Source organism: Pelophylax lessonae (genome assembly GCF_965119305.1).
Source record: "Pelophylax lessonae genome assembly, chromosome: 2".
Lineage (NCBI taxonomy): Eukaryota > Metazoa > Chordata > Amphibia > Anura > Ranidae > Pelophylax > Pelophylax lessonae.
The window spans coordinates 377,092,258-377,119,924 of record NC_138769.1 but is presented as its reverse complement, the minus strand read 5'-3'; the positions used below and the strand labels follow the sequence as shown (position 1 = coordinate 377,119,924).

General features: G+C 40.7%; 1 protein-coding gene across 1 annotated transcript in view; it reads right to left on the bottom strand.

Moving 5' to 3' along the window:
* Nucleotides 1-1,875: 1,875 nt before the first annotated feature.
* Nucleotides 1,876-27,667, bottom strand: part of INTS2 (integrator complex subunit 2) — a 109,291-nt gene continuing 83,499 nt past the window's right edge. Inside the window, exons 16-23 of the mRNA XM_082245709.1 lie at nt 25,424-25,625; nt 15,918-16,043; nt 15,636-15,837; nt 15,110-15,295; nt 10,054-10,161; nt 9,135-9,240; nt 7,092-7,268; nt 1,876-2,478 (exon numbers count right to left, since the gene is read on the bottom strand). Coding sequence (XP_082101835.1) covers nt 2,309-2,478; nt 7,092-7,268; nt 9,135-9,240; nt 10,054-10,161; nt 15,110-15,295; nt 15,636-15,837; nt 15,918-16,043; nt 25,424-25,625 — 1,277 coding nt within the window. The 3' untranslated portion in view covers nt 1,876-2,308. The remainder of the gene's footprint in view (nt 2,479-7,091; nt 7,269-9,134; nt 9,241-10,053; nt 10,162-15,109; nt 15,296-15,635; nt 15,838-15,917; nt 16,044-25,423; nt 25,626-27,667) is intronic.

Genomic DNA, 27,667 nt, shown 5'->3' with positions numbered 1-27,667 from the left:
CCCTGTGAGTCACCAGGTAAGGTGAACGACAGGACAACGCCGCCAGTTCCGACAAGCTGTGCGCAGAGGTGAGAACCACTAAAAAGGCCACCTTTTGGGACAGTTTAGGCAGGGGAATCTCCTGAATATTTTCAAAGGGAGGCTTCTGTAGAGCTCAAAAGCAACAAATTAAGATCCCAAGGCGGCAACGGAGCCCACTCTGGAGAAACCAAATGTTGGACACCCTGAAGAAAGGTACACACCAGGGAGTGTGTGACCAAAGCTGACACCTGGCCCTTGATGGTAATCAAGGCCTATTTCAGTTCAACCCCCCCCCCACCCCCCCGTTGAAGAAAGGTCAAGATCCGAGCCACCGAGAAGGAGCGAGGAAGAACCCCAAGAGACCCAACACCACACAATGTACGTCTTCCACGTACGATGGTAAATCTTCATAGAAGTAGATTTCTTAGCTTTTAACAGTATAGGAATCACAGACTCACATAAACCTCTATTCCTTCAGCACCTGGCATTCAACAGCCAAGCTATCAAACTGCAAAGCAGGATGGAAGATCGGTCCATGGGATAGCAGATCCTCCCTGAGAGGAAGCTGCCAAGGAATGTCGGCGATCATCTGCACCAGATCCACGTACCAAGCCCGCCGAGGCCAGTCTGGAGCCACTAAGATGACCGAAATCTCTTCTGCCTCGATCCTGCGTAGAGTTCTGGGCAGAAGCTTGAGAGAAGGGAAGGCATAAATCAGACGATAATGACCCCATGGGGCCATCAGAGCATCTTTGGCATCCGCCAGAGGATCCTTTGACCGAGCCACAAACCTCTGCACCTTTCTGTTGAGCCGAGACGCCAACAGATCAACCTCGGGGTGCCCCACCGGAGACACAGCTGATGAAACACTTTCAGATGAAGGGACCACTCCCCATGGTCCAACGCCTGCCGACTGAGGTAATCCGCCTGCCAATTTTCCACTCCGGGAATGTGTACGGCAGAGAGGGCTGGAACGAACTGTTCTGTCCACCTTAGAATGCTGGCTACCTCCAGAGCCGCCAGGACACTTCTTGTGCCCCCTTGGTGAATGGCATAAGCCACGGCCGTGGCATTGTTTGATTGAATGCGCACTGGACCCGGTTATATGCGACCTCGCAAGGCGTTTAACTCGTAGGCCAACCCACGTCCAGTAGAGGTCGACCTAGTGCGGAGCTGAGGTCTGCGCGCACTCGCTGGCCAGACTGGGGTGACCACTGGATCTATATTATCCAGCCCGTCACCCAGTCCGGCAGTTAATTGTAGATCTCACAGGAAAAAATCCAGGAGAAAAAAACATTTCTATCTAAAAAAATTTTTCGAGGACCAAAGATCCCAGCAAGGAAATAGGTCCTTACTTCTGACTAGGCAGAAAAATGGGCCTTATGCATGGGTGTTGCCAGAATTCTTTTCTGCCTAGTGTCCTACTCCTGTAGGGGGCAGTATAACCCAATGGTTACGAATATCAGGATCTGTGTCCATTAATGAACGAAAGAGAAACATATTTACCTTATAATATAGCACAAAGTTTTCAACTGTGTGGTATAGCAGTAGCACTTTCAAAAAATATGCAGAAATTGGCTTTCTTAACCAGATTTGTTTTGAAAATATTCCCATTATGTCACAGCACCATATTATACCCAACTTTTTTAATGTTTTCCTAAACAAGGGTAGTTCACGGCCTTTGCTAGATGCCATGAGTCAATTCTCATTTAGGAAGCTACTTACCAAAACAAAGGTATTATGGATTTACATCTTGTAAAGTAGCAGGGGGGATAATTTGCTATTGTTTACTGAAAATTGACCAATAGCAAATTTTTGCAACATAGCTGCCAGGAAAGCAGCCACAATTTTTTCTTACATAAATTATTTTCAATGCATCAAGCAGTGTCATTGCCATTTTCTTTAAGGCATGGGATCTAAAAATTAAAAATGCACAAAAAAAAAAAAAAAAACTAGCATGTGGTCCAGGACTTCTGACTCCTGATCTGCATTCTTGTTTCTGGCCATTGTCTCAAAATCCTGCATTTGGAGACAGACATTCAACTCGCATTTTCAGGGGATCAGCAATATATGCTTCCATATTTCTCAGTGAAGTTTCCTGCAACTTTACCTTTAGAAAATACCTGCATTTAGGCACAGCAGTGTATATTTACTTATACAAGTACATAGGTTTACAACACTCTTGAGTCATTGTCCAGGTCAGCTGGACACTTATTGCCTTTTCAATTTAAATTTGTCGCTGTTGTGGTAAAGAGCAGAACTTGATAGAACCAGTGGATAATAGTATTCACACTCCTGTGACACTCATATAAATTATTTCAATGATGGTACTTTCAACTCGCTGACAGAGCTGTACATCTGGATCTACACTCTCTGCCTCCTTGGCAGACATACACAGTGTGGAAAGGCAAAATGTGCTGGGTAACTCTTTTGGTTTTTCTTTAAGTTGTTGCAGACCTGTTTAGTAAAAAAAAAATAAAATAAATAATAATAATAAAATAAAAATCATGTGTTAGACTAAATAGGATTATGCTATTTTGCAGTGCACAATTAGTCACAGCTGTAAAAGCCAAAATAACTAATCCAAATACTTCATGAAACATCTCCAATCTTTTAAAATAAAGAATTCTTATTCTTTAGAGGTAAACTCTAGAGTGCATCAACTCATAGCAACCAGATTCCTTTTGCTAAAATGTAAACCCATCCAGGATAGATTGTGATTGGGTATTTAAAGATAATAACTTTATTGTATAAAGTCAGCAACACATGGACCAAAATGTGGCTGGTTAACCACTTCCCGTCCACGCAATAGCTCAAAAACGGCTATCAGCGTGAGGAGAAAAAAAAGCCAATTGCCGGCTGCTGTCAAAGGGACATTGGTCAATGCCACCTATCAGTGCCCACCAGTGTCACCTACCAGTGCCTATCATTGTCCATCAGTGTCACCCCTCAGTGCCCATGAATGGCACCCACCAGTGCAGCCTTATCAGGGCCCACCAGTGCCGCCTTATCAGGGCCCACCAGTGCAGCCTTATCTGGGCCCACCAGTGCAGCCTTATCTGGGCCCACCAGTGCAGCCTTATCTGGGCCCACCAGTGCAGCCTTATCTGGGCCCACCAGTGCAGCCTTATCTGGGCCCACCAGTGCAGCCTTATCTGGGCCCACCAGTGCAGCCTTATCTGGGCCCACCAGTGCAGCCTTATCTGGGCCCACCAGTGCAGCCTATCAGCGCCCATCAGTGCAGCCCATCAGCGCCCATCAGCGCTGCCTATCAGTGCAGCCTCATCAGCGCACATCAATGAAGGAGAAACATTACCTGTTTGCAACATTTTTTAACAAACTATAAAAACTGTTTTTAATTTTTTTCAACATTTTCAGTCTTTTTGTTCAGCAAAAAATAAAAACCCCAGTAGTAAGTAAATACCACCAAAAGAAAGCTCTATTAGTTTGAAAAAAAAAATTATAAAAATGTAATTTGGGTACAGGGTTACATGACTATGCAATTGACATTCAAAGTGCGACAGCGCTAAAAGTGGAGAACTGGCCTGGGCAGGAAAGGGGGGTTAAGTGCCCAGTAGGCAAGTGGTTAAGCAGGGAGGGGACACATTTTGATTTATGTATGGGCAGGCGGTTGTACACAAGTTGATCTATCAATTGACTTATGTACAACCAGCCTGTCGGGTTTTTCCAGACTGATCAGTGCCACTGATTATAGCCAGCAACACTGATCATTGTATTATGATGGCAGGGAAAGCTCCCTGCTGTCAGAATACAAAAGCACTGCAGGGAGGATTTCCCCATCCACATCAAAGGTGGATTGAACCGCTGGCTGAACGAAAAAAAACTTGTAAATAACTTGGATTTGCTAGCTGTAGCACTGTCTTCTTTTGTTAAAGAAATACTAAAGTCTTGTTTTTTTAACAAACATGTTTTACTTACCTGCTCTGTGTAGTGGATTTAAACACAGCAGCCCAGATCCTCCTCTTCTTGGGTCCCTCACTGGCGCTCCTGGCCCCTCCCTCCTGCTGAGTGCCCCCCATAGCAAAGTCAGTGAGCCAATGAGGAGAGAGAGAGGGGGGGTGGGATGGAACTACGGCTCCATGTCTGAATGGACACAGAGCAGCGGCTTGGCCCTGCCCCCCTCTCTTCATTGGCTCACTGACTTTGACAGCAGCCGGAGCCAACAGCTGTGTCTCAGACAATCAGGACGTAGAGTCCCGGACAGCCGAGTATCTCGTGCAACATCGCTGGATCAAGATGGGCTCAGGTAAGTATTAGAATGCATTAAGATAAAAAATAAAAACCTTCTGCCTTAAAAACCACTTAAAGTCAAATGTATAGAAATTTCGTGAAAGGGGTTGTGTGATAATAAATGCTAATTACTGAAAGGTTTTTTTAACTGAATTTATTGCCAATATTGAAAAATCACATTTTGGAGTTCTAGAACAAAATGCAAGTTTATATTGGTGAGAAACTGAATGGTTACCATTATAAACCACTCCTCAACACCTTTTAATTTACAAAACGGAGAATGCTAGTCAAAATCAATGCCATTTTTGGCATCTTTTCATTGTTTGTTACTTTAATCATTACTAAACAAGTTTTATATACTACAGTATGGAATAGTAAGAACAGTTCTAACAACATTAAATTAATTCTACGGTCAAATTTTTTTTTTTATCCTAATGCATTATCTGCATCAAGGTAAAAAAAATTCTCCTTTACTCGTCTTACCCACCCCCACCGCTAAACACTTACCTGACTCCTGTCACTGCTCGGATGCACTCTTAGCACCAGGTACTCTTAGGAGAGGGAAGGAGCGGACAGCACTGCCTGGGGACTGCCAGAGAGGAGGTCAGGGACCTTTCTGTGCAATAGCATGCCACTGAGCACAGAGAAATATGCCTGCAGCCACCAAGAGTGTGTGTAAGTCAGAAAAGGCGACTGCCAGCTGTCTGATGGTCAGCTGCACAGCCGCCGCTTCCACACACCCTGGTAACGGCTGGGGAAATAACTAATGCAGTGTGATCTGCACTGTATTAGCTTAACCTGAGGACACGTGAGACATCAGGGGTCTTTTAGAACCCTGATGTCTCAATTAATGCTTCCCACCTGCCCACTGTACATATAAGGCTAGGTGGGACAATCGTCATTCTAGGAGGATGTAAGAGTATGTTCTTCCAGAAGCATGTCCTCAGGGGCATACAGCAGCACAACCAGTGACCACTGCATTCACCACACAGCAAATCACAGACTGGGGTACAGGGCCGCTGTGATTGGCCCAGGTACCATGTGATTGCTCTGACCAATCATAGTGGTCACATTACCTACAGTAAACAATAGTTGTCATTCATGACGCCCATGTTTACTACTGTGATCTCTGTGATTGGTCATTGTACAGTGCCAATCACAGCAGCCCTGTACTATGTGTTAGCTGTTGCCAATCACAACTATCATAGCAGTACTCAATGGCTGCATGAATGCAGTGTCAAAAACTGATTGCTTATACAGCTATCATGACTGTATAAGCAATCACAGTTTAAAAAAAAAAATCCCAATCATTCCCCCAGAGCAGTACAGTGTCACTATATTGACACTGCACTGCTCTGGTGATCATATACGGTTGTGATTATGTACAATGGCTGGGTACTCTGATATCACTGTATGTCAGATATTGTCTCTGATCACCACCACAGCAGTGCAATCTCACCAGACCACTGCTGCCAGTCAGTGTTCCTAATTACTGGAACACCTGTCCTAATGTCCCTGACCACCACCACATCAGTCCCAGTGTCCCTAATCAACACCACACCAGCCAGTGTAACCATAAAGACTCATATGTGCAATTTTCTCTGAAGAGCCATCCATATTTGGATGGCTCTTTGGAGAGCAATTGACATTCAGTGAAAAGGGGTTGTATGACTTATTTCAACCCCTTGGGCCCCCCTATGCCCCTTCACAGGTCAGTTCCACCATCCTTTTACTTATGTGCATTCCCTCCTTTCTGAACTCCGAATTGACTTTCGGGCACCATACATTTCCCAATGGTTAAAAGACCTTTATGCAGATTTCTTAGCTTCCCAAAATGCTACACTTCTCATTGAAGTCCTCCATTTCCACTAGACTCCAAGCATCTAAATTTCAACATTTTAACTCAATAGTACAAAACTGCAGACATTCTCCACAGAACGTGCCCGATACCTGCTTGAGTTGTGCAGAGGCAACTGGTACGCTGTTCTGTGTCTTCTGAATGTGCCCAGTTAAAGAAACCCCTCCGGATCCAGGTTAGGGAACAGTCTCAAAAAATTCACTGATTTCCCACTTCCCCACATTCCAGCTTTCTTTTCTCCTGCACCTGTCTTCCATACCCACAAAGACATATTGAAAATCTATTTTATGACTGCTAAACACTGCCAATATCTACGTTCCTGCCTAATGGAAAATCCCCTTCCCTTTCCATCCAACTATGGGCATACAAAGTGGAGGAAAACCAGGCGAATTGAGGATCTGATCTTATCAGCCCAAAATCATCATGAGACATATAAATCAACATAACTTCCCTGGGGCACTTTTACACTCTCAACTGATGGATAGGCTCTATTGTTCGGGAGGTGACTAAGAGCAATAATTGGCCAAACTCCTGTCCTGATCACTTTCTTCTGAACCCTTTACTGACTTCCCCACGCACTGTTACCTGACGCCACACATTATTTCTAGCTGTGACCTAAATCTCAGGTCTCATACCCCCTGATTTCCACTTACTACATTTGGACACTCATGGATTTGCAGGTACTCCTAACTTCTTACCCTGACTCTATCTCTATGCAATGGGTCATGTTTGCCATACCTTGTTGTAGAATATTGATATGTTACGCTCATTGTATCACAACCATTACTTTGTGTATATTATTCCAAAACATTTTCAAAATACAATTTAAAGAATTTATGAGAAGAAAAAACTGTTACAGTATTAGACACTAATGCATTCCTCTTTTTTTCCTCTTTTTTGCCTCTATAAGTTTTAGAAATGTAAGCATTATTAACAGGACGATCAAGAATCTTTAACTCACGTGTAATAACTGGGTCAACATCTCTTGTCTGTGTGGCCACATTTGATGCACAGACTTGTCCTACTTGTATTAGCAGTGACATGGTGTCTTCATACAGTGGTGGAAATGCTTGGCAGAAAGATACTAGGCAGGGCAAGGTTGGCATGAAAAATATATAACGCTTAGCTTGAGTTAGTACTGCAAACAAAAATAAAATAAAATTTGTATATAGAAATTCTAGTAATTGCATTAAAATTTTACAGAAAAAATATACTGATTTTGTATTTTGGCAAGAGAGAAAAGAGATTGGTGTGTGTGTTTGTTTTAGACCAAGTTGTCCTAGGCTTGGAAAAATGTAACTTTAAACTTTTACGTATATTCAGTGCTATTCATCTCTGCATTCATTGATTACATACCATAAAACATTAACAGTTTACCGTTTAGCCTGAATGGGTACAAAGACCTGTAAATCAATTTTATATCCATACATTTGGAAGCATAAAGAGCTCAAAGACAACTTAAATCGCTGCTGGCAAATCTACTACACTGAATCCACCTTTTGTTTGCCAAGTGTACAGGCAATCCTAGCTTTGCAGAGAAAAGCATTCTATCTACATTGGGCTCAAACATTTAAACATTTTTTGTGGGATCCCCCTGGCTCAACAGGGCAAATGCATTCTGGACCTACCCCTAAACCTTGCCTGCAATCTGGCAGAATACATGTGTACCTGTAACTATATGCAAACCTGGCTAACTTTACATTATACAGAACACAAACTATACATACTGCACACTACATTAAGCACAAATATTACTATACCGAGTACAAATCACACTACACATTTACAACATACACCATGTCTTACACAATGCATGTTGCACCTCCAATTTACAAATTGCATCCCACACATCATACACATTCCCTACATTAAACATAGCACATGCTATGTACATTACAAACCATACAAACTACACATTACACACCCTTATTACCATTAACTGTGATATTTCAGGCACCCTGGTTATATTTAAAGCCTTCAGAGCCTATTCTCTGCAGTACCTATAACTTTGTGGGTGGCCAGTGACTTATGCTACATTCCTAATAATAGCGACCTTTATTACTGGAGGCTGCCAGCCTCTATTGCACCTAGTAGACTACAGCAGTAGTCATTGTTTAGGTACTGTTTATTGCTCCCTATTAAAATACCTCTTTACAATAATGGTCAGTGATTAAGTTACAGTTTATGCCTCTTGTAACACTTTACACAATTGTGACCATTGGTCAGGAAATCCTTAGCTCCACCTCTCAGTAAAAAAGGCTGCTCTACATTAGGCATCAGTTGCGAGTGACCTTTTAATCCCCCTAATAAAAACCCCTATTTAAAAGTGACCTTTACGATCCACTCTAAAATAATAAAGTCCTCTCTACCACTCTGATAATTGGTTAGGGGTCCTTTCCAGTTTAATGTTTGCATTTGATGTGTACTTGCAAAGATACTACAAGAGATTGTTATAATGACAACATTAAGGGCTGGTTCATACCAGGATCACCCAGGAATACGTGCCACCTTTCCATGCGTACACAGAGAAAATAATGCATGCATTAGTTTAAAAAAAACAGGCTGCACTAAATTGCATGGTATTGCAGTACCAAGCAATTTGGGGCCCTCTGCATTTGAGGTGCTGTTAACAATCCATTGGCACCCACAGTAGGTTGCAAACGCACACAGAATGAGCCTTTCCCACACCCTGTTATGGTGTGAACCGGCCAAGAAGGTACAGGTATATTATGGTTTATGGTGTGCAGAAATATATAGATGACAATTAATCAAACCTGGAGCAGACAGAATCAGGAACAGCTATGCATAGTACCCAATCAGCCTCTAGTTTCGGTTTAAGTTAAGCTTTAAAAATTAAAGACAGAAGCTGACTGGTTGCCATGCTCAGCTGCATCAGATTTTGTCTGCTCCAGTTTTTGATAAACTGGTACAGAAATTGGTACACTCAATCTACTATATAAAATATTACACAACCTACTAGAATAGCACACATACAATTATTTACCTGTGAGCAAGGTCCCCATGACATTAATGGCTAGACGTGCCATGCTTAGAGATTTTGGTAAAGCATATTGGATGCATAGGTGTGAAAGAAGCTGTATTGCAAAGATCTATAAATAAATAAAACAAAACTATATCACTCACATAGGACTAAAAAAATGTCATTATTTACAATCAAGAATATATTAAAATGAAAGCTGTGACTACCTTCGCTTGAGTAAACTGCATTTTGGATTTTAAGTAAAGCTGGCCATACATTATACAATTTTCTTTTTCCATTAGATTTACCTTCAACTATGTAGTGCAAGGGCCTGTCTGATTGCATACTAATTTAAAGCATTTAGGCTTATATTATGTGGATTTGTAAATCTAAAGGAAAACCGTACAAGAAAATTGTACAATGTATGGCCACAGCCTAAGATGCCTACAGGTGCCTGCAGCCTGAAGACCTAGGTACTTATCTCTTCTGCACTTTGAGCTTTCCCTTTAGCCAATATTTCATCCAGAAAATTCAAGGATTTAAGCCACTCTCTTAACTCTTTATTTAGCCCAGCAAGACTTTCAAAACCATGACATAACATTTGAGAGCAAGTCTGTTTTAATTAACAACTTCAACAAAACTAAAGGCAGAACTTTAATTTGAATAGAGTAAGGGAGGGTTATAAAAAAAAAAAAAAAAAACATGACAGATATGGGTAGATGGGTGGATGGGGAAGGGAAGGGGTGTGTTGGTTTTGCCTGTAAACCAGGAAAAATGTTTAATAAAAATGCACCCGATTAAAAAAAACACATAATAAATTACCAATATTGGTATGTAAACTCACCCCTGTATGAAATAAATTATTAATAGAGCACAAGGAGTACACCAGAATAAAAATATTCTGTCCAAGTATAAAAATATATTAAATGATCCAGAAAGTTACCTGTTTCTCCAATTCTGGTTGTGCTATGAGCTCAGGTATAAAATCCAGACAGATGTGCATTGATGGTATGCCTGCAACAGTCAGGGGTAGCAGCTGATAGGGGTAGCCCTGTGGGGAGGGGAAACAAAACAAAAAAATAAAAAAATATGAGCAAATTTAAGCGATATAAAATAAGAAAACAGTTTTAAACTGGCTTCACACTGTTCTGCTGCGCTTTGGGCAAAATGCAGCTAATTTGCTGTTTTCATGCGGGTTAGCTGTGTTTCCCAAAGACTTCAATTATGTCCCATGGTTTCGGTGTGCTTTCAGAAAGCACACCAAAATCATGAGACATAATTGAAGTCTATGGGAAAAATCAGCTAACCCGCATGAAAACTGTGGGTTAGCTGCATTTTGCCAGAGCGCAGCTAGGCAGTGTGAAGCCATCTTTACTAAATTTGTGTAAAAAGACAAACTTTTTACCCACTGTAAACTCCTTTTCTTGTCCACGAGGGAACCAGTTTAAAGCAGTTATATTTTTTTTCTTTACTAAAATAAAGAGGTTATATTTTCCTGCTTATTGCGGCCCTGAAGAGGCCCCGAACATCCTCTTCTGGGATCCCCTGCCAGCACTTTCAGATTGAATTGGCTAAAAAGAAAAAAAAAAGAGTTCCTGCGAGCTACCTCTCACTATTTAGATTTTTAAAATGCTGCAAACACCTCACTTCTCATAAAAAGTGTGTATAATCTAAAATGTAAAAATGTGTTGCGCAGAGTAAAAATCTATAAAATATAGTAATTGTCTTCAAAAAATGCCTGATATCTATAAAGTTCAAATGGGTGTATCCCTAATACTCCTCATTGATATAATTATCTGATATAAATAATATATAAAACGTGAACAATAATCCAGTGACTATTTCAAAAAATCAATATTATATAAATATACTTTCAGTAAATCCAATAAATTTTCATAAAGGTGAGTATTGTAAATGCTAAAAATGATCCCGTGAATATTATAAAAAATTACTATGATATAAATGATCCAGTGAATATTATAAAAAATTACTATGATATAAATATACTTTCAGTGAATCCAATAAATATTCATATAAGTGCGTAATGCAAATGTTAAAATAAAGTGCATCAATATGTAAACCAAAATGATAATCAGATCTATCTATAATCCTACACAGATTGATCCTATAATAAAGTGCAAAGTGAATAAATAAAAATATAATAGTCCTTGTGAATCAGTGCAGACAACGATATCTTGCAGTGCTCAAAACCACCACAAGGTGGCAGGTGCTCCCTAGAGTAGTGAGTGACCAGAGTGTCACGGATCCTTAAATCACTGTGCATCCCCTTGTGAATGGCCGCTCACCTCAGGGACGGTTATATCAGGCTCATCAATAGGGGCTCCTAATCAGGGATGACCCTTCCAATGATCCGTGGCTCATAACACGTAACGAATGAAGTTTTAACAGGAATCAGGTAAATCTCTCCATCAAGACCTCTGCCATTCCATTACCGAAGTGTCACCGTATTATATGAAAAACAGGAAATCTCCAATAGTGCTTATACCATTTAAACCTCTTTATTTCAAAATAAACATTCAATATCAACTCACAATCTTCGGTGCATCCATGCACCTTTAACGAGCAGTGTACAGCGTAACTAACCGAGCCGTAGTGTGAAAGCAGGAGACGCGATGGCTGTGTGTTTTCTCCTCAGGTTGATCGCGTCTCCCGCTTTCACACTACGGCTCGGTTAGTTACGCTGTACACTGCTCGTTAAAGGTGCATGGATGCACCGAAGATTGTGAGTTGATATTGTTTTTTTGAAATAAAGAGGTTTAAATGGTATAAGCACTATTGGAGATTTCCTGTTTTTCATATAATAGGGTGACACTTCGGTAATGGAATGGCAAGGGTCTTGATGGAGAGACTTAGCTGATTCCTGTTAAAACTTCATTCATTACGTGTTATGAGCCACGGATCATTGGAAGGGTCATCCCTGATTAGGAGCCCCTATTGATGAGCCTGATATAACCGTCCCTGAGGTGAGCGGCCATTCACAAGGGGGTGCACAGTGATTTAAGGATCCGTGACACTCTGGCCATTCACTACTCTGGGGAGCACCTGCCACCTTGTGGTGGTTTTGAGCACTGCAAGATATCGTTGTCTGCACTGATTCACAAGGACTATTATATTTTTATTTATTCACTTTGCACTTTATTATAGGATCAATCTGTGTAGGATTATAGATAGATCTGATTATCATTTTGGTTTACATATTGATGCACTTTATTTTAACATTTGCATTACGCACTTATATGAATATTTATTGGATTCACTGAAAGTATATTTATATATCATAGTAATTTTTTATAATATTCAATATATCATTTATATTATAGTAATTTTTATAATATTCACGGGATCATTTTTAGCATTTACAATACTCACCTTTATGAAAATTTATTGGGTTTACTGAAAGTATATTTATATAATATTGATTTTTTGGAATAGTCACTGGATTATTGTTCACGTTTTATATATTATTTATATCAGATAATTATATCAATGAGGAGTATTTGGGATACACCCATTTGAACTTTATAGATATCAGGCATTTTTTGAAGATAATTACTATATTTTATAGATTTTTACTCTGCGCAACACATTTTTACATTTTAGAATTGGCTAAACACCTTGCAGGTGCTTCAAAACAAAATGTGTGAAAAATCATACAGTTATCTTCACAAATCAGCCTTAAGCCTCGTACACACAATCAGATTATCGAACAATCTTGCGTCCGATATTTGTTGCATGCTAGTCTCATATGGAAAGTGAAGAGGCTACTTTCATACGAAAATTCCCGTACGACAGAATTCAACTTTAGAAGTGATTTCATGTGTTGAATTATTTTGTATGTGTTCTTTCGTTTCTGAGCATGCCTAGTCTTGCTTTAACGATTTTTTTCGGATGAAAACTGTACTAATTAAACGAAAATCGGAAGGACGTTGGGTTGACGTACGATAAAAATGTCATAGCCTACACATCCAGATTTGGTCATCCGAAAATTCGTAATCGGCTGTCGAAAGCACCATACTAACAATCCGAAAATCGGCAGATCGTTCGACGGACGAAATTTTACTTCTGATTTTCGTATCGCGTGTACGGGCCTTTAGTCTGAGTAGAAAACCTTGTACCCTGCCAGCATGCTGCTCAGAACGACACTTGCTCTGTGTGGGAATGCAGTGATCTCTGTGCAGGAGTCTGACACTCCCCCTGCTGAACTAGAGCCAAAGCTCTCCAATCAGCAGAGAGCAAGAGCTTGGTTAAATTGCAGTGCTACAGGTCTTACTTTGTAGGGGACGTGTCACATCTCTGCAATGAGACCATTGCTTCACAACAGTCAACAGTTTTTTACGTTTCCATTAAAAAAAAAAAAAAAAAGTCTCCTGCTCCTGCTGGGGAAATGGCCCTGCTGATAAACATCAGTTATGAAGATTATAGTAAATCCAGACTTATAGTTGCCACCTTACCTGAAGGCGAGCTGAAATCTTCTAAAGGAAACACCAATTCTAGTGAAAATTGTTAAAGGGTAAATTTAGACATGCGTCCAATCTCCTTGCCTCTGAAGCCCCACTGGCTTTTAAATCACGCTCCAGGAGGCTACTAACAGGCTGTGAGGAAGTGATGTGAAACCTCCTTACCACCAGTTTTAACCCCATAACATGCCATGGTTGCAGGGCTTTTGTAGCGCTTTCTCATTGACTTGTATGTGTAACGTGAAATGAAGCATTGTGGCTGGGGCATGTAAACATCCCTGTCTGCTGACTATTGCAGTCTAAGGGGGGCAGAAACACGACTCAATCACACATTTGTATTGCCCCCACCCGCAAGTCTAACTAAATCAGGCCAAAGAGAAAAGTTCCTCTAACCTTAGAGAGATTTCCTCTCACTTCCTGCTTTGCCTCTGGGAAAAGAAGTAAAGGGAAATCTCCCCTCAGCAACACTTGCTTATGCACTTAAACCCAGATGGGAGAGAGATGTTGACTGCATGGAGGACGGGGAGTGGGAGGAGGCGTTGGATGCTTGTAAGATGGTATCCCCCAGGCTTTCAGATTGTCTCCCACAACTATATATTCTGCACCGCTCATATCTCACCCCTGTCCAACTGGCTAGGTATAAACCAGACTAAACTGTTCTCTGTGTAATTTGTGGCGATAGCTCAGGTACCTTCTACCATTTAATATGGCAATGTACTAAAGTCCAGGGTTACTGGAAACAAATTATTAAATTCCTTCATGACAATATGGGCTTCCCCTTGACTCTACACCCTAAACCCTGTCTGCTGGAAATCCTTCCTAACGTAGACCTGGATAAATCCATCAAAACCTTTCTTCATGAAACACTCTTTACAGCTAGAAAGCTCATTGCCAGACAGTGGATACGAGCACAGCCACCCACCTTTAAAGATTGGCTTTCTGAGGTAAACAGCACCTTACCCTATAAAAAGTATTTATACATCCACAGAGGATGCCCTCATAAATTCCATAAGGTATGGGATAAATGGCTCCACATCATGGAGACGTGTGAATAGGGTGTTGGAACTGAGACTGAGCTCCTTAACTTGTCATCCACCACCAGTTGAACCCAGTGGGCTTCCGGTTGTCCAACAATGTATATCATGATGCACTGGTTTAAATATAAGAGTTCTCCTTTTATTGTAAATTTCAATTTGTCTTGCATTCATTTGTGTTCCTCTGGGATGAAAGACTCCCAAGAATGTTCTGATTGTTTATTTTTGTTTAATGCTTACTCATCCAGTCACACGTGTATCATTGTACCTTTTTCAAATGTATAAAGTTTCAATAAAAAGATAATATTTAAAGTTAAAAAAGGGAAATCTCCCCAACGGGAAACATGAAAATAAAAAAAAATGAACAGGGGTTTTAATCATTCCCCACTCTATCGGAATTTAAATTAGAACAATTCTAACTAAAGGTACTTTTAAGTAAATACACAAAAATCAATGTTTTCAAAACATTTTGAAAAGTGAAGAGTACCTGGAAATGGACTAGTTTAGCAATATTTGGGTCAGCTATAAACATCTGATGGAGCAGACAGCAAATCAGGCATTGCACCTCTCTGAGGTTAGAAAGTAGGCTCTCGTCTCCTTCTGTATTCTCCTGAGTCTTCTCTTCATCTGCTGGAAGACAAACCTCGAGCAGGAGCTGCACTGCTGCGCTATCCTAATGGTGAAAAAATACAACATTTTACCTACTTTGGAGAAAGCACTATGCAATAATTGTTACTAAATTTCAAATAAGAGAACATGTATGTTCCCATTGCTGATCTCTCCTAAAATCCTAGTTGCCTGGTTTCCTCATCGATCCGTGATTTTCATACTTATTCACTGACACAGAACAAGTATGTTTATTAGAAGTTTTCTGATTTTGCTTGCATGCTTGTCTTGGGTCAGTGGTTAAAATGACCAAATCCAGAAACAACTAGGTAAACATGTTTATAAAGAGGTCAGATATGGCATCCTACATATTTCTGTCAGTACAGCTGTTCGTTCATGTAAGCAACCTGGGCTGAAAGCAGTGCATTCTTCAGTTCCTCTCTGGTAACTTCCATTGTTTCTGCCTGTCCTGCCAGAGTCATGGCATTACTGGGAGCTGGTTTAATATCCTGATCTGCAGTCTCTTTAAGGTAAGAGTTCAGATAAGCTTTGGAAGCTAAAAGGTAACCATTAAGCATGTGTAATATGATATCCATTAATGGTGGACACCTAGAAATAGAAAAAAAAATGAATAAAAGGGAAACCAACTAGTACGTCAATATCACTACAGAATGCAGTCACCCACTAACCTCAGAATTCGAGGATCACATCGTAGAACAATCAGAGGGTCAATCATGAGGTCATTCTGTGTATATTTGTGCTGACGAACCAACTTTAATGAAGGCTGTAAAGCATTTACGGTCATCACCCACAACCTGTAAAAACCAAGGTGGTGACACAATGGAGGCAAACAAAACTCTTCTAGCCAGGTAAAAAAAGGAGAATAAGAATATATAATTGCGCAATATCGTTTTGAAAGGTTTATTAAACACAAAGATGAAGAGAAGTGCACTCACATTTTATTGTGCCACAATCGGCACATCCATGTAGCGGAGAGAAGAGTAATTGTACGGACACCGCTCAGTATAAGTGTGCGTTCCGCAGTGCATTCAACCGCAGGCGGAAATAACGAACCGGAAGTGATCACCGAACCAACCTCAATGCATTTCGCGATAGCGTGTCATCAGGAAGTTGGTCATTGCCCATCTTTTTGGTTCAAAAATATGCTGGGGCTAATTCTAATTGGTGTATATTTGCCAATAAGGTGGTAACATATCCGTACCACTTAGGAGAGAATCTGGTTATGCTTTTATTGCTTATACCCAATGAGTTGCAATATTAGAGGCACTCCCTGTTTGTCTTATTCCAGTACATTGCACAATTTCCAATAATTACAAATACATTTTATTAAGAACATTAAATTACTAGTGTACCATTGAAAAACAACAAAATATTAAAATAAAATTTAAAAAATAATGTATCTAAAATCTAGAGTATATAGCCATCTAGTGGAGGGATATGGTAATATGTGGATGTAACTGTATTCTAATACACAAGCCCACCCAACGTACAAAAAATTAGCCATTATCATCATGAATTGAATGTCTCAACTGACAATGTGAAATGAACCTTATTGGCCAATATACACCCAGCATATTTATGAACCAAAAAGATGGCCGGTGACGCGCTATCGCAAAATGCATTGAGGTTGGTTCGGTGATCACTTCCGATTCGTCATTTCCGCCCGCTGTTGGAACGCACGCTGATACCGAGCGGCGTCCATACAATTATTCTGCTCTCCGCTATATGGATGTACTGATTGTGCCACAATAAAATGTGAGTGCACTTCTCTTCATCTTTATTGTGTTTAATAAACCTTTTAAAATGATACTATGCAATTATATATTTGTATTCTTCTTGGGAAACGGTAAAACTAGCCCGATTGGGGGGATAAAGGTTACAACAATCTGTAGTGAATCCAGGGAGGCCACCTATCTAGTATCTAGTATACACTTTAGGAGCCTTTTGCAAAATATAGAGCAAGCTGGCTCCTGGAGGCCCTTTGATTTCTGGCGAGTTACCCTCAAATTAACGGGTGAAGGAACATCTAAAGCACAAGCACTTTTTCTTAAACAAGAAGACTTATTAAGCACTTTATGTCACTTTTTTGTGGTGGAATTTTTGCTCAAAACAACTACTGTTGCACTTTATGAATATATGAACTTACTGTTAATAATATATATATGTACACACACACACACACATACATACATACATATACACACACACACACACACACACACACTACAAATTCTGGATGGATGCTCTGCACACTGCTACACCCTTTCCAGCAAACTATGCAATGAAAAACAGGGATATTTAGTTCACATGTATTGGAATACATGTTTAGGCTGTTCAACTGCATCCAAGTAATCCCTCTTCTGGCCAGACCTACACTGTCTTGCCATGTTGGACACCATGCCAACATGGGGCATAAACACCCAAGTTGGGGGAGAGCAACTAGGTACAGATCATGATCAGATCAGATCAATACAGGTTTTTCTTTGCATAGTTTACTGGAAAGGGTGTAGCAGTGTGCAGAGGGTCCATCTAGTTGCTGTCCCCCACCTTGGGTCTTTATGCCCCATGTTGGCATGATGTCCACCGTAGCATTTGCAGTGGCAAGGCAGTGTAGGACTGGCCAGAAGAGGGATTACTTTGATGCAGTTGTTCGGCTTAAACATGTATTCCAATATATGTGAACTAAATATCCCTTTTTTTCATTGCATAGTTTGCTGGAAAGGGTGTAGCAGTGTTCAGAGGGTCCATCCAGAATTTGTAGTATTAATTTGTGGTCACACCCCTTTGGCACCTGATAGTTTAAATACATGTACAAGCTATTGGGATTTGAGCAGAGGCATAACTTTTCTCTGTGCATGTATATTTATATTACACACACACACACACACACACACACACACACACTATATTGTCAAAAGTATTGGGAAACCTGCCTTATACGCACATGAACTTTATTGGCATCCCAGTCTTAGTCCATATGGTTCAATATTGCGTTTGCCCACCCTTTGCAGCTATAACAGCTTCAACTCTTCTGGAAAGGCTGTCCATAAGGTTTAGGAGTGTGTCTGAGAATATTTGACCTTCCAGAAGCCCATTTGTGAGGTCAGGCATTGATGTGGACCAGAAAGCCTGGCTCGCAGTCTCTGCTCTATTTCATCCCAAAATGTTCTATCTGGGTGAGGTCAGGATTCTTGTGTAGGCCAGTTAAGTTCCTCCACCCCAAACTCGCTCATCCATGTCTTTATGGAGCTTGCTTTGTGCACTGGTGCGCAGTCATGTTGGAACAGGAAGGAGCCATCTCCAAACTGTTCCCACAAAGTTGGGAGCATGAAAATGTCCAAAATATCTTGGTATGCTGCCGCCTTAAGAATTTTCTTCACTGGAACTAAGGGGGCCAAGCACAACCCTTGAAAATCCACCCCACATGATAACCCCCACCCCCCCCCTCCACCAAATGATTTGGACCAGGGGGGAATGTACACTCTAATCAGCTAATTAACTCAAAGCACCTGTAAAGGTTTCCCAAGGCTTTAAATGGTCTCTTAGTCTGGCTCTCAACACACAGCTATTAATATCTAAACTGCTGGCAGCAAAAGTTACTACACCCCTAAGTGAACATGTCCAAATTGGGCCCAATTAGCCATTTTCCCTCCCTGGTGTCATGTGACTCGTTAGTGTTGCAAGGTCCCAGATGTGAATGGGGAGCAGGTGTGTTAAATTTGGTGTTATCACTCTCCCATAATGGTCCCTGGAAATTCAACATGGCACCTCACGGCAAAGAACTCTATGAGGATCTGAAAAAAATAATTGTTCTGCTACATAAAGATGGCCTAGCCTCTAAGAAGATTGCGAAGACCCTGAAATTGAGCTGCAGCACAATGGCCCAGGCCATACGGCGGTTTACCAGGACAGGTTCCACTCAGAACAGGCCTCGCCATGGTCAACCAAAGAAGTTGAGTGCAAATTGTCAGCGTCATATCCAGAGGTCTTTGGGAAATAGACGTACGAGTGCTGCCAGCATTGCTGCAGAGGTTGAAGGGGTTGGGGGGCAGCCTGTCAGTGCTCAGACCATACGCCGCACACTGCATCAAATTGGTCTGCATGGCTGTCATCCCAGAAGGAAGCCTCTTCTAAAGATGATGCAAAAGAAAGCCCGAAAACAGTTTGCTGCAGACAAGCAGATTAAGGACATGGATTACTGGAACCATGTCCTTTGGTCTGATGAGACCAAGATAAATGTATTTGGTTCAGATGGTGTCAAGCGTGTGGTGGCCGCAACCAGGTAAGTACAAAGATAAGTGTGTTTTGCCTACAGTCAAGCATGGTGGTGGGAGTGTCATGGTCTGGGGCTGCATGAGTGCTGCTGGCACTGGGGAGCTATAGTTCACTGAGGGAACCATGAATGCCAACATGTACTGTGACATACTGAAGCAGAGCATGCTCCATTTCCTTTGGAGACTGGGCTGCAGGGCAGTATTCCAACATGATAACAACCCTAAACACACCTCCAAGACGACCACTGCCTTGCTAAGGAAGCTGAGGGTAAAGGTGATGGACTGGCCAAGCATGTCTTCAGACCTAAACCCTATTGAGCATCTGTGGGGCATCCTCAATGGAAAGTGGTTGAGCGCAAGGTCTCCAACATCCACCAGCTTCGTGATGTTATCATAGTGGAGTGGAAAAACTCCAGTGGCAACCTGTGAAGCTCTGGTGAATTCCATGCCCAAGAGGGTTAAGGCAGTGCTGGATAGTAATTGTGGCCACACAAAATATTGACATTTTGGGCACAATTTTGACATTTTCACTTAGGGGTATACTCACTTTTGTTGCCAGCAGTTTAGACATTAATAGCTGTGTGTTGAGTTATTTTGAGGGGACAGCAAATTTACACTTTTATAGAAGCTGTACACTCACTACTTTACATTGTAGCAAAGTGTCATTTATTCAGTGTTGTCACATGAAAAGATATAACAAAATAATAAAAAAAAAGTGTGGGGGGTGTACTCACTTTTGTGAGTAAAATAAGAATGTAAAATAAGAATATCATCAAAAAGTGCATTTCAGTAATTTAATTCAAAAAGTGAAACTCAGTATATAGATTCATTACACACAGTGATATATTTCAAGCATTTCTTTCCTTTAATTTTGATGATTATGGCTTAAAGCTAGTGAAAACCCAAAATTCAGTATCTCAGAAAATTCGATTATTATATAAGGCCAATAAAAAAAAAAAAAAAAAAAAAAAAATTTTTAACCACTCACGGACCCGCCCACCGTATATTTATGTCGCTACTTTGACGTTAAATACCGGGGTTATAGCAGCAGATAGCTGCCATGACCCCAGTATTTTTTTAAACGGCCGGCAGTCTGCTTTATTATAAAAGTGGTCCCAGCGGGGGATTCGCTGCGAGATCACTTATGGATGGCGGGAGAGGTGCCCACCACCCCCGGTCATTTTCCCTGCTTACCAGAGCTGTCGGTAGCGGGGGAAAACGATTCGGTCCTCTCCCCCTCTATGACCTTGGATGACCGGAGCGATGTCATACATCGCTTCCTTCCAACGGCCTTAAAGGGCTCTTTTTTTTTTTTTTAAGAAGAAACAAAATTACTTTTTTTCTTCTTTTTAGTGTAGATGTGAGATCTGAGGTCTTTTTGACTCCAGATCTTACATTACATTAAAGAGGACCTGTCCTCCTTATTTCTATTACAAGGGATGTTTACATTTCTTGTATTAAGAAAAAGGGGTCAAATTTTTTTTTTTTTTTTTTTTAAGGGACAGTGTAAAAATAAAAAAAGGTAAAATAAGAGGGGGAAAAAAAAAAAATTTAAAGCGCACCTGCCCTCTGAGCTCGTGCACAGAAGCGAACGCATACACGCGCACATATGTAAACGGTGTTTAAACCACACATGTGAAGTATTGCTGCTATCGTTCGAGCGAGTGTGGTGGGTATCAGGTGCGCTAATCTATTATTAACTAATATGTATAAATATATAATACAATCAACACAAATATTGATCAATAAATCTTAGGAGGACTAAGTGCCGGTTCACACTAGGGCGACCTGTGAGGCGACCTGGTCGCCTCACAGGTCGCCTCCCATAGGGAAGCTGCGGACCCGTTCTAATAGGAGCGACACAAGTCGCTCCGACCTAGAAAAAGGGTCCGGAGCTTCTTTGGGGCGACCCGGAGGCGACCGCCATAGACTTCAATGTTATGAAGTCCGTGGCGGCAGCTCCGAGGTAGGTCGCGGTGCGAAGTAGCGTCGCCCCTATGTGAACGGGGGCTTAATCCTCTAAATTCAAAAAACAAGTGCTCAACAAAGTGAACAATAATAGAAACAAAATCAATGGTGGATCAAAACAATAAGTCCATAAATGAATATAATGTCCATATATATCCAACATGCATGTGATGTGTCTCCAAGGTGCAAAACTGAACACAATAGATAGGTGCAGCGAAGCCCTCCACCGTGAATAAATAAGCCCCTTACCAGATGGGATAATACAAGGGCGTGTGTATTATCAGATCCAATGAAAGTGTAGCCCAAGGAAAGTAAGAAAAGGTTCCCACAAACTTTTCCCAATTGAGGGGGGAAGTAGGTCAGCCTCTTACAAGATATACACGCCCTTGTATTATCCCATCTGGTAAGGGGCTTATTTATTCACGGTGGAGGGCTTCGCTGCACCTATCTATTGTGTTCAGTTTTGCACCTTGGAGACACATCACATGCATGTTGGATATATATGGACATTATATTCATTTATGGACTTATTGTTTTGATCCACCATTGATTTTGTTTCTATTATTGTTCACTTTGTTGAGCACTTGTTTTTTTGAATTTAGAGGATTTGGTCCTCCTAAGATTTATTGATCAATATTTGTGTTGATTGTATTATATATTTATACATATTAGTTAATAATAGATTAGCGCACCTGATACCCACCACACAGTACACAATTTATTTTCTACGGTAGCAGCTTTTCTATAGTTTTTTCAGCGCACCTTTTTCTTATCACCATTGTTACAGCGAGAACAAAAATTCTAGCCCTAGACCTCCTCTGATTTTTTTAAGTACAAATGTTTGTCGCCATTCCACGAGAGTGCGCAATTTTGAAGCATGACGTGTTGGGTATCCATTTACTCGGCATAACATTATCTTTCACATTATAGAAAAAAATTAGGCTAACTTTACTGTTTAGTTTGGGGGTTCTAAGTAATTTTCTATAAAAAAAAAAAATATTGATTTTAAAATTGTAAGCAACAAATAGGCCGAGTCCTTAAGTGGTTAATACAGAAATGTTGGCTTACTGAAAAGTATGTCTATGTACAGTATAGTATGCACTCAATACTTGGTCAGGGCTGCTTTTGCATGAATTACTGCATCAATGCAGCATGGCATGGAGGCGATCAGCCTGTGGCACTGCTGAGGTGCTATAGAAGCCTAGGTTGCTTTGATAGCGACCTTTAGCTCGCCAGCATTGTTGGGTCTGGTGTCTCATCTTCCTCTTTACAATACCCCACAGATTCTTTATGGGGTTTGGGTCTGGTGAGTTTGCTGGCCAATCAAGCACAGTGATACCATGATTCTTAAACCAAGTATTGGTACATTTGGTCGTGTGGGCAGGTGCCAAGTCCTACTGAAAAACAAAATCTGTATCTCCATAAAGCTGGTCAGCAGAGGGCAGCATGAAATGTTCTAGAATTTCCTATTAGAGGGCTGCGCTGACTTTGGACTTCATAAAACACAGTGGTCCAAGACCAGCAAATGACAAGACTCCCTAAATCATCACTGACTGTGGAAACTTCATGCTGGACCTCATGCAACTTGGATTCTGTGCCTCTCCACTCTTCCTCCAGACTCTGGGACCTTGATTTCCAAATGAAATGCAAAATTTTTCACAGTCCATGATGATTTGGGGAGCCATGTTATCTGGTGTTGGGAAAGATTTAATCTCTATTATCCTATCTGTAGTTGGGTTTTGCCGTCGTCCCTGGATAAGGATTGTGTAAGTCTGTTGGTACCTCAAGCCAATTCGGATGGGAACATAGGAGACACTCTCTGATCTGGAAATCCAAGCACGAAGCATGGAATGACAGAGAGATACATCCTTAAGTCACCTTAACCACGTGTCACAAACCTTCTACCTATCACACCCCTTCACAAGGGTCTATAACCCTATCACCTTATGTACCTATCTTGTACATGCTTTTAAGTATTAAATTCTACATTATTTACTTTCTTTATACTTGTTCAATTTGTTTACACTTGCCTTAAAAGTCCCATCCGAATTGGCTTGAGGTACCAACAGACTTAACACAATGTTATCTGGTGTTGATCCACTGGGTTTTATCAAGTCAAAAGTCAGCGCAGCTCTTTCTCAAGATAGGCTGACTGTGCAGCTCCAAAACATAAATGATGAAGAAGCCTGTGAAGAAATAGTGGTGTAGACCAAAACTTCAAATAAATTGTGCTTCAACTGATAGACTATTATGTCTATGATGAAATCAAATAGTGACTTAATCCTTCACAAAAGTGATAAAATGAACCAGAGACACCCAGTGGTAAAAGGGAACTCTTACCAAATGTAAGGGAGGTTAGAGCCTTGAAATGGTAGACAGAGGATCCGTGGACAAAGATGCATAGATGAAACCCTCTACGTATATTCTCCAGGACCTGTCTGCTTCCAAAGTATGTGGATCTTATGGTGGCTCAATGGCGAAAACTCCCATAGAGCAATTCCCAAATAAAGGAAAGAAGGAGCTGAAGAAGGAGCTAAATAGTGCATTATCTCTTTAAAATGTATTAAATAAAAAGGGAAACACTTACATCAGCCCAAACTTGCACACACAAAACAATGGCTCTTGCAGAAAAGTTGCGGCCACCTGCAGAACGGACCGCGACACTGGACGACACGGCTAGCTCCCCCCAACGCGTTTCCACTAAAGAGTCGTCGGCTGGGACTGGTGCTGAGCGCGCCGTCCTCCTCCCTTGTAATATACAGCTATCTAGTGAGAAACTTCCGGTCGGTTCGTGACAGGGTCCCGGAAGTCTGATAACGATACACTTCCGGTATTCAAAAAACAGCTGTTCCCGTGGACTATAACCAGAAGAGAAGATAAACAACAAACTGGGCAACTCAAATTAAATATGGAGCAAAAAAATAGCTTCCCGCTGTTATCCAGGACCAAAATAAACATTTGTGTGATAGTTGCCATATGTTTGCTTACTTAAAATCACAAATGGCTGACGCAACGGCCGCCATTTAAAGATAGCAAAATTGTGACCCAGAAGTCAGTCAAAATTCAAACAATTTTTGCTGTTTGAATTTTTGCTGACTTCTGGGTCACAATTTTGCTATCTTTAAATGGCGGCGTTGCGTCTTTACCAGGACATTCTAGAGCACATCATGCTTCCCTCTGCTGACCAGCTTTATGGAGATGCTGATTTCATTTTCCAGCAGGACTTGGCAACCGCCCACACTGCCAAAAGTACCAATACCTGGTTTAATGATCGTGGTATCACTGTGCTTGATTGGCCAGCAAACTTGCCTGACCTAAACTCCATAGGGAATCCCTGGGGTATTGTAAAGAGGAAGATGAGAGACACCAGACCAAACAATGCAGATGAGCTGAAGGCCATTATGAAAGCAACCTGGGACACCTCAGCAGTGCCACAGGCCGATTGCATCCATGCCACGCCACATTGATGTAGAAATTCCTGCAAAAGCAGCCCCCACCAAGTATTGAGTGCATACTATACTGTACATGGACATACTTTTCAGTAACCCAACATTTCCCTATTATAAACCCTTTTTTTTTTATTAGTCTAATTTTCTGAGATACTGAACTTTGGGTTTTCATTAGCTGTAAGCCATATTCATCAAAATTAAAAGAAAGAAATATATCACTATGTGTGTGACACATCTACTGTGTATAAAATATATGATTTTCACTTTTTGAATTGAATTATTGAAATAAATTAACTTTTTGATTATATTCTAATTTTATGAGACGCACCTGTCTATATACACACACACATTTTTAAGAGTATGTGTGTGTCTTGCCAGGTTAAGAAGATGATGGAATTATTGTGTAGTAATGCATTTAAGTATTGCAACCAAAGAACCTTGCATATTTGTATGAAATGTTACATTATTGTTTTTATCTGGTACCTTCTGGGCATAACAGTGTTCAAAGTCATCCACAGCTTGTTAATGGTCTGCAGGATCCTGCGTGGAACACCAACATTCAGCAGCTGGCTCATGTTAGCAGTGAGCACTTCTGCATAAGGGATTAGGTCACTAGCACTAAGCAAAGTCAAATGTTCCAAGATTTGCATCAGCAGTGTATGGTTGCTTTGCAGTACCGAAAATGCTAAAAACAGAGAGGAAACATTAGGCAGTTTATTTTCAACAAACATTTTTAATCAAACCAGAAAAACAACTTTAAAATGAGAACATTTGCACATAAATTCTGTTTACTGCTATATATGAGAAGTATTATTAACAGAGACTGGTATAAAAGTATGTAAAATATTTCATGAACATTCTTTATAACAGGATAGTCACACATCTTAAGAGTAGTGAGTTTGCAGAATCCCAATTGTAAACATTTATATACCTGGGTTATATTAAAACGATCACTGATACACCTGAAAACTGGTGTATAAATATGCAGAGAGTAAACACCAAACAAATGTAATCAGAAGACTAAGCGCCGGTTCACATTGAAGTCTATGGCGGTCGCCTCCGGGTCGCCCCGGACCCTTTTTCTAGGTCGGAGCGACTTGTGTCGCTCCTATTAGAACGGGTCCGCAGCTTCCCTATGGGAGGCGACCTGCGGCGATCTGTGAGGCGACCAGGTCGCCTCACAGGTCGCCCTAATGTGAACCGGCACTAAAACGAGCCACACATGGATCAAAATTCGGGCGGTTCAGCAGGGACCTGACGAATTTTGATCCAAGTATGGGCAGGCTGGTTGTTGATCTATCGATCAGCTTGTGTACAAACAGCCTGACTGTTTTGTTTTTTTTGCAGTCGGCAACCCTGTTCATTGTATTGCAATAGCAGGCTCCCCACTGTCAGAATGCCAATACCACAGGAGGAAGGATTACTTTTGAATGTGTAGATAGGTGAAAGTTTTTTTTTTTCGTTCAACCCACTGGTTCAAAGCAAAAGAAAAAAAAAAAGAAGATCAATGTATGGGCTGCCTAAGGGCTCTTTTAGACAGGCTGGCTATATATATATATCTCACAAACACTTAATTTTTTAATATATAGTATTTTTAAAATAGCACCTCGTGTTTTAGTACTAGCCTCCAGCAATCCCCTATACATCCGGATCATTCTGAGAGAATAAGGAGCTATCAGGCTTTGCTAAAATGTAAAGTGTTGAAAATCGAATTAATACAGTTTGCTGGTAGAAGAGAGCACAGTTGTGACCTAATCAGTGAGCTGTTGCTCATTTTTAGAATAACAGCCTTGACTAATCTTTATTGATTTGACTGCAGAAGAGAAAAGGAAACACCTAGGAACATACTGTAAATAGTTTTGCCAGATGTATGTGGATTAAAACTGGCTAAGCACAATGGGGGAAATTCAATAAAGCTGCTGTGCCACTTTTCTGATGGTAGTCCCTCTTGTTAATGTATTGCACCAAATTTATTAAGCATCTGCAACACTTTTGTCCCACTTTTGACAGTGACTTGTACACCATAAGTTCTAAAATGTGCCACTTTTACACATACCAACAGTTTGTATCTTATGAATGTTAGACTAATTAAGACCAACTCTCTTTTGGCGTAGAGATCAATGTATGGGCTGCCTAAGGGCTCTTTTAGACAGGTTGGCTATATATATCTCGCATACACCTAATTTTTTTAAATATATAGTATTTTTAAAATAGCACCTCATTGTGTTTTAGTACTAGCCTCCAGCAATCCCCTATACATCCGGATCAGTCTGAGAGAATAAGGAGCTATCAGGCTTTGCTAAAATGTAAAGTGTTGGAAATCTAATAAATACAGCTTGCTGGTAGAAGAGAGCACAGTTGTGACCTAATCAGTGAGCTGTTGCTAATTTTTAGAATAACAGCCTTGACTAATCTTTATTGATTTGACAGCAGAAGAGAAAAGGAAACATCTAAATTCTAAAAACATACTGTATATAGTTCTGCCAGATATATGTGGATTAAAACTGGCTAAACACAATGGGGGAAATTCAATAAAGCTGCTGTACTACTTTTCTGATGGTAGTCCCTCTTGTTAATGTATTGCAGCACCAAATTTATTAAGCATCTGCAACACTTTTGTCCCACTTTTGACAGTGACTTGTACACCATAAGTTCTAAAATGTGCCACTTTTACACATACCGACAGTTTGTATCTTATGAATGTTAGACTAATTAAGACCAACTCTC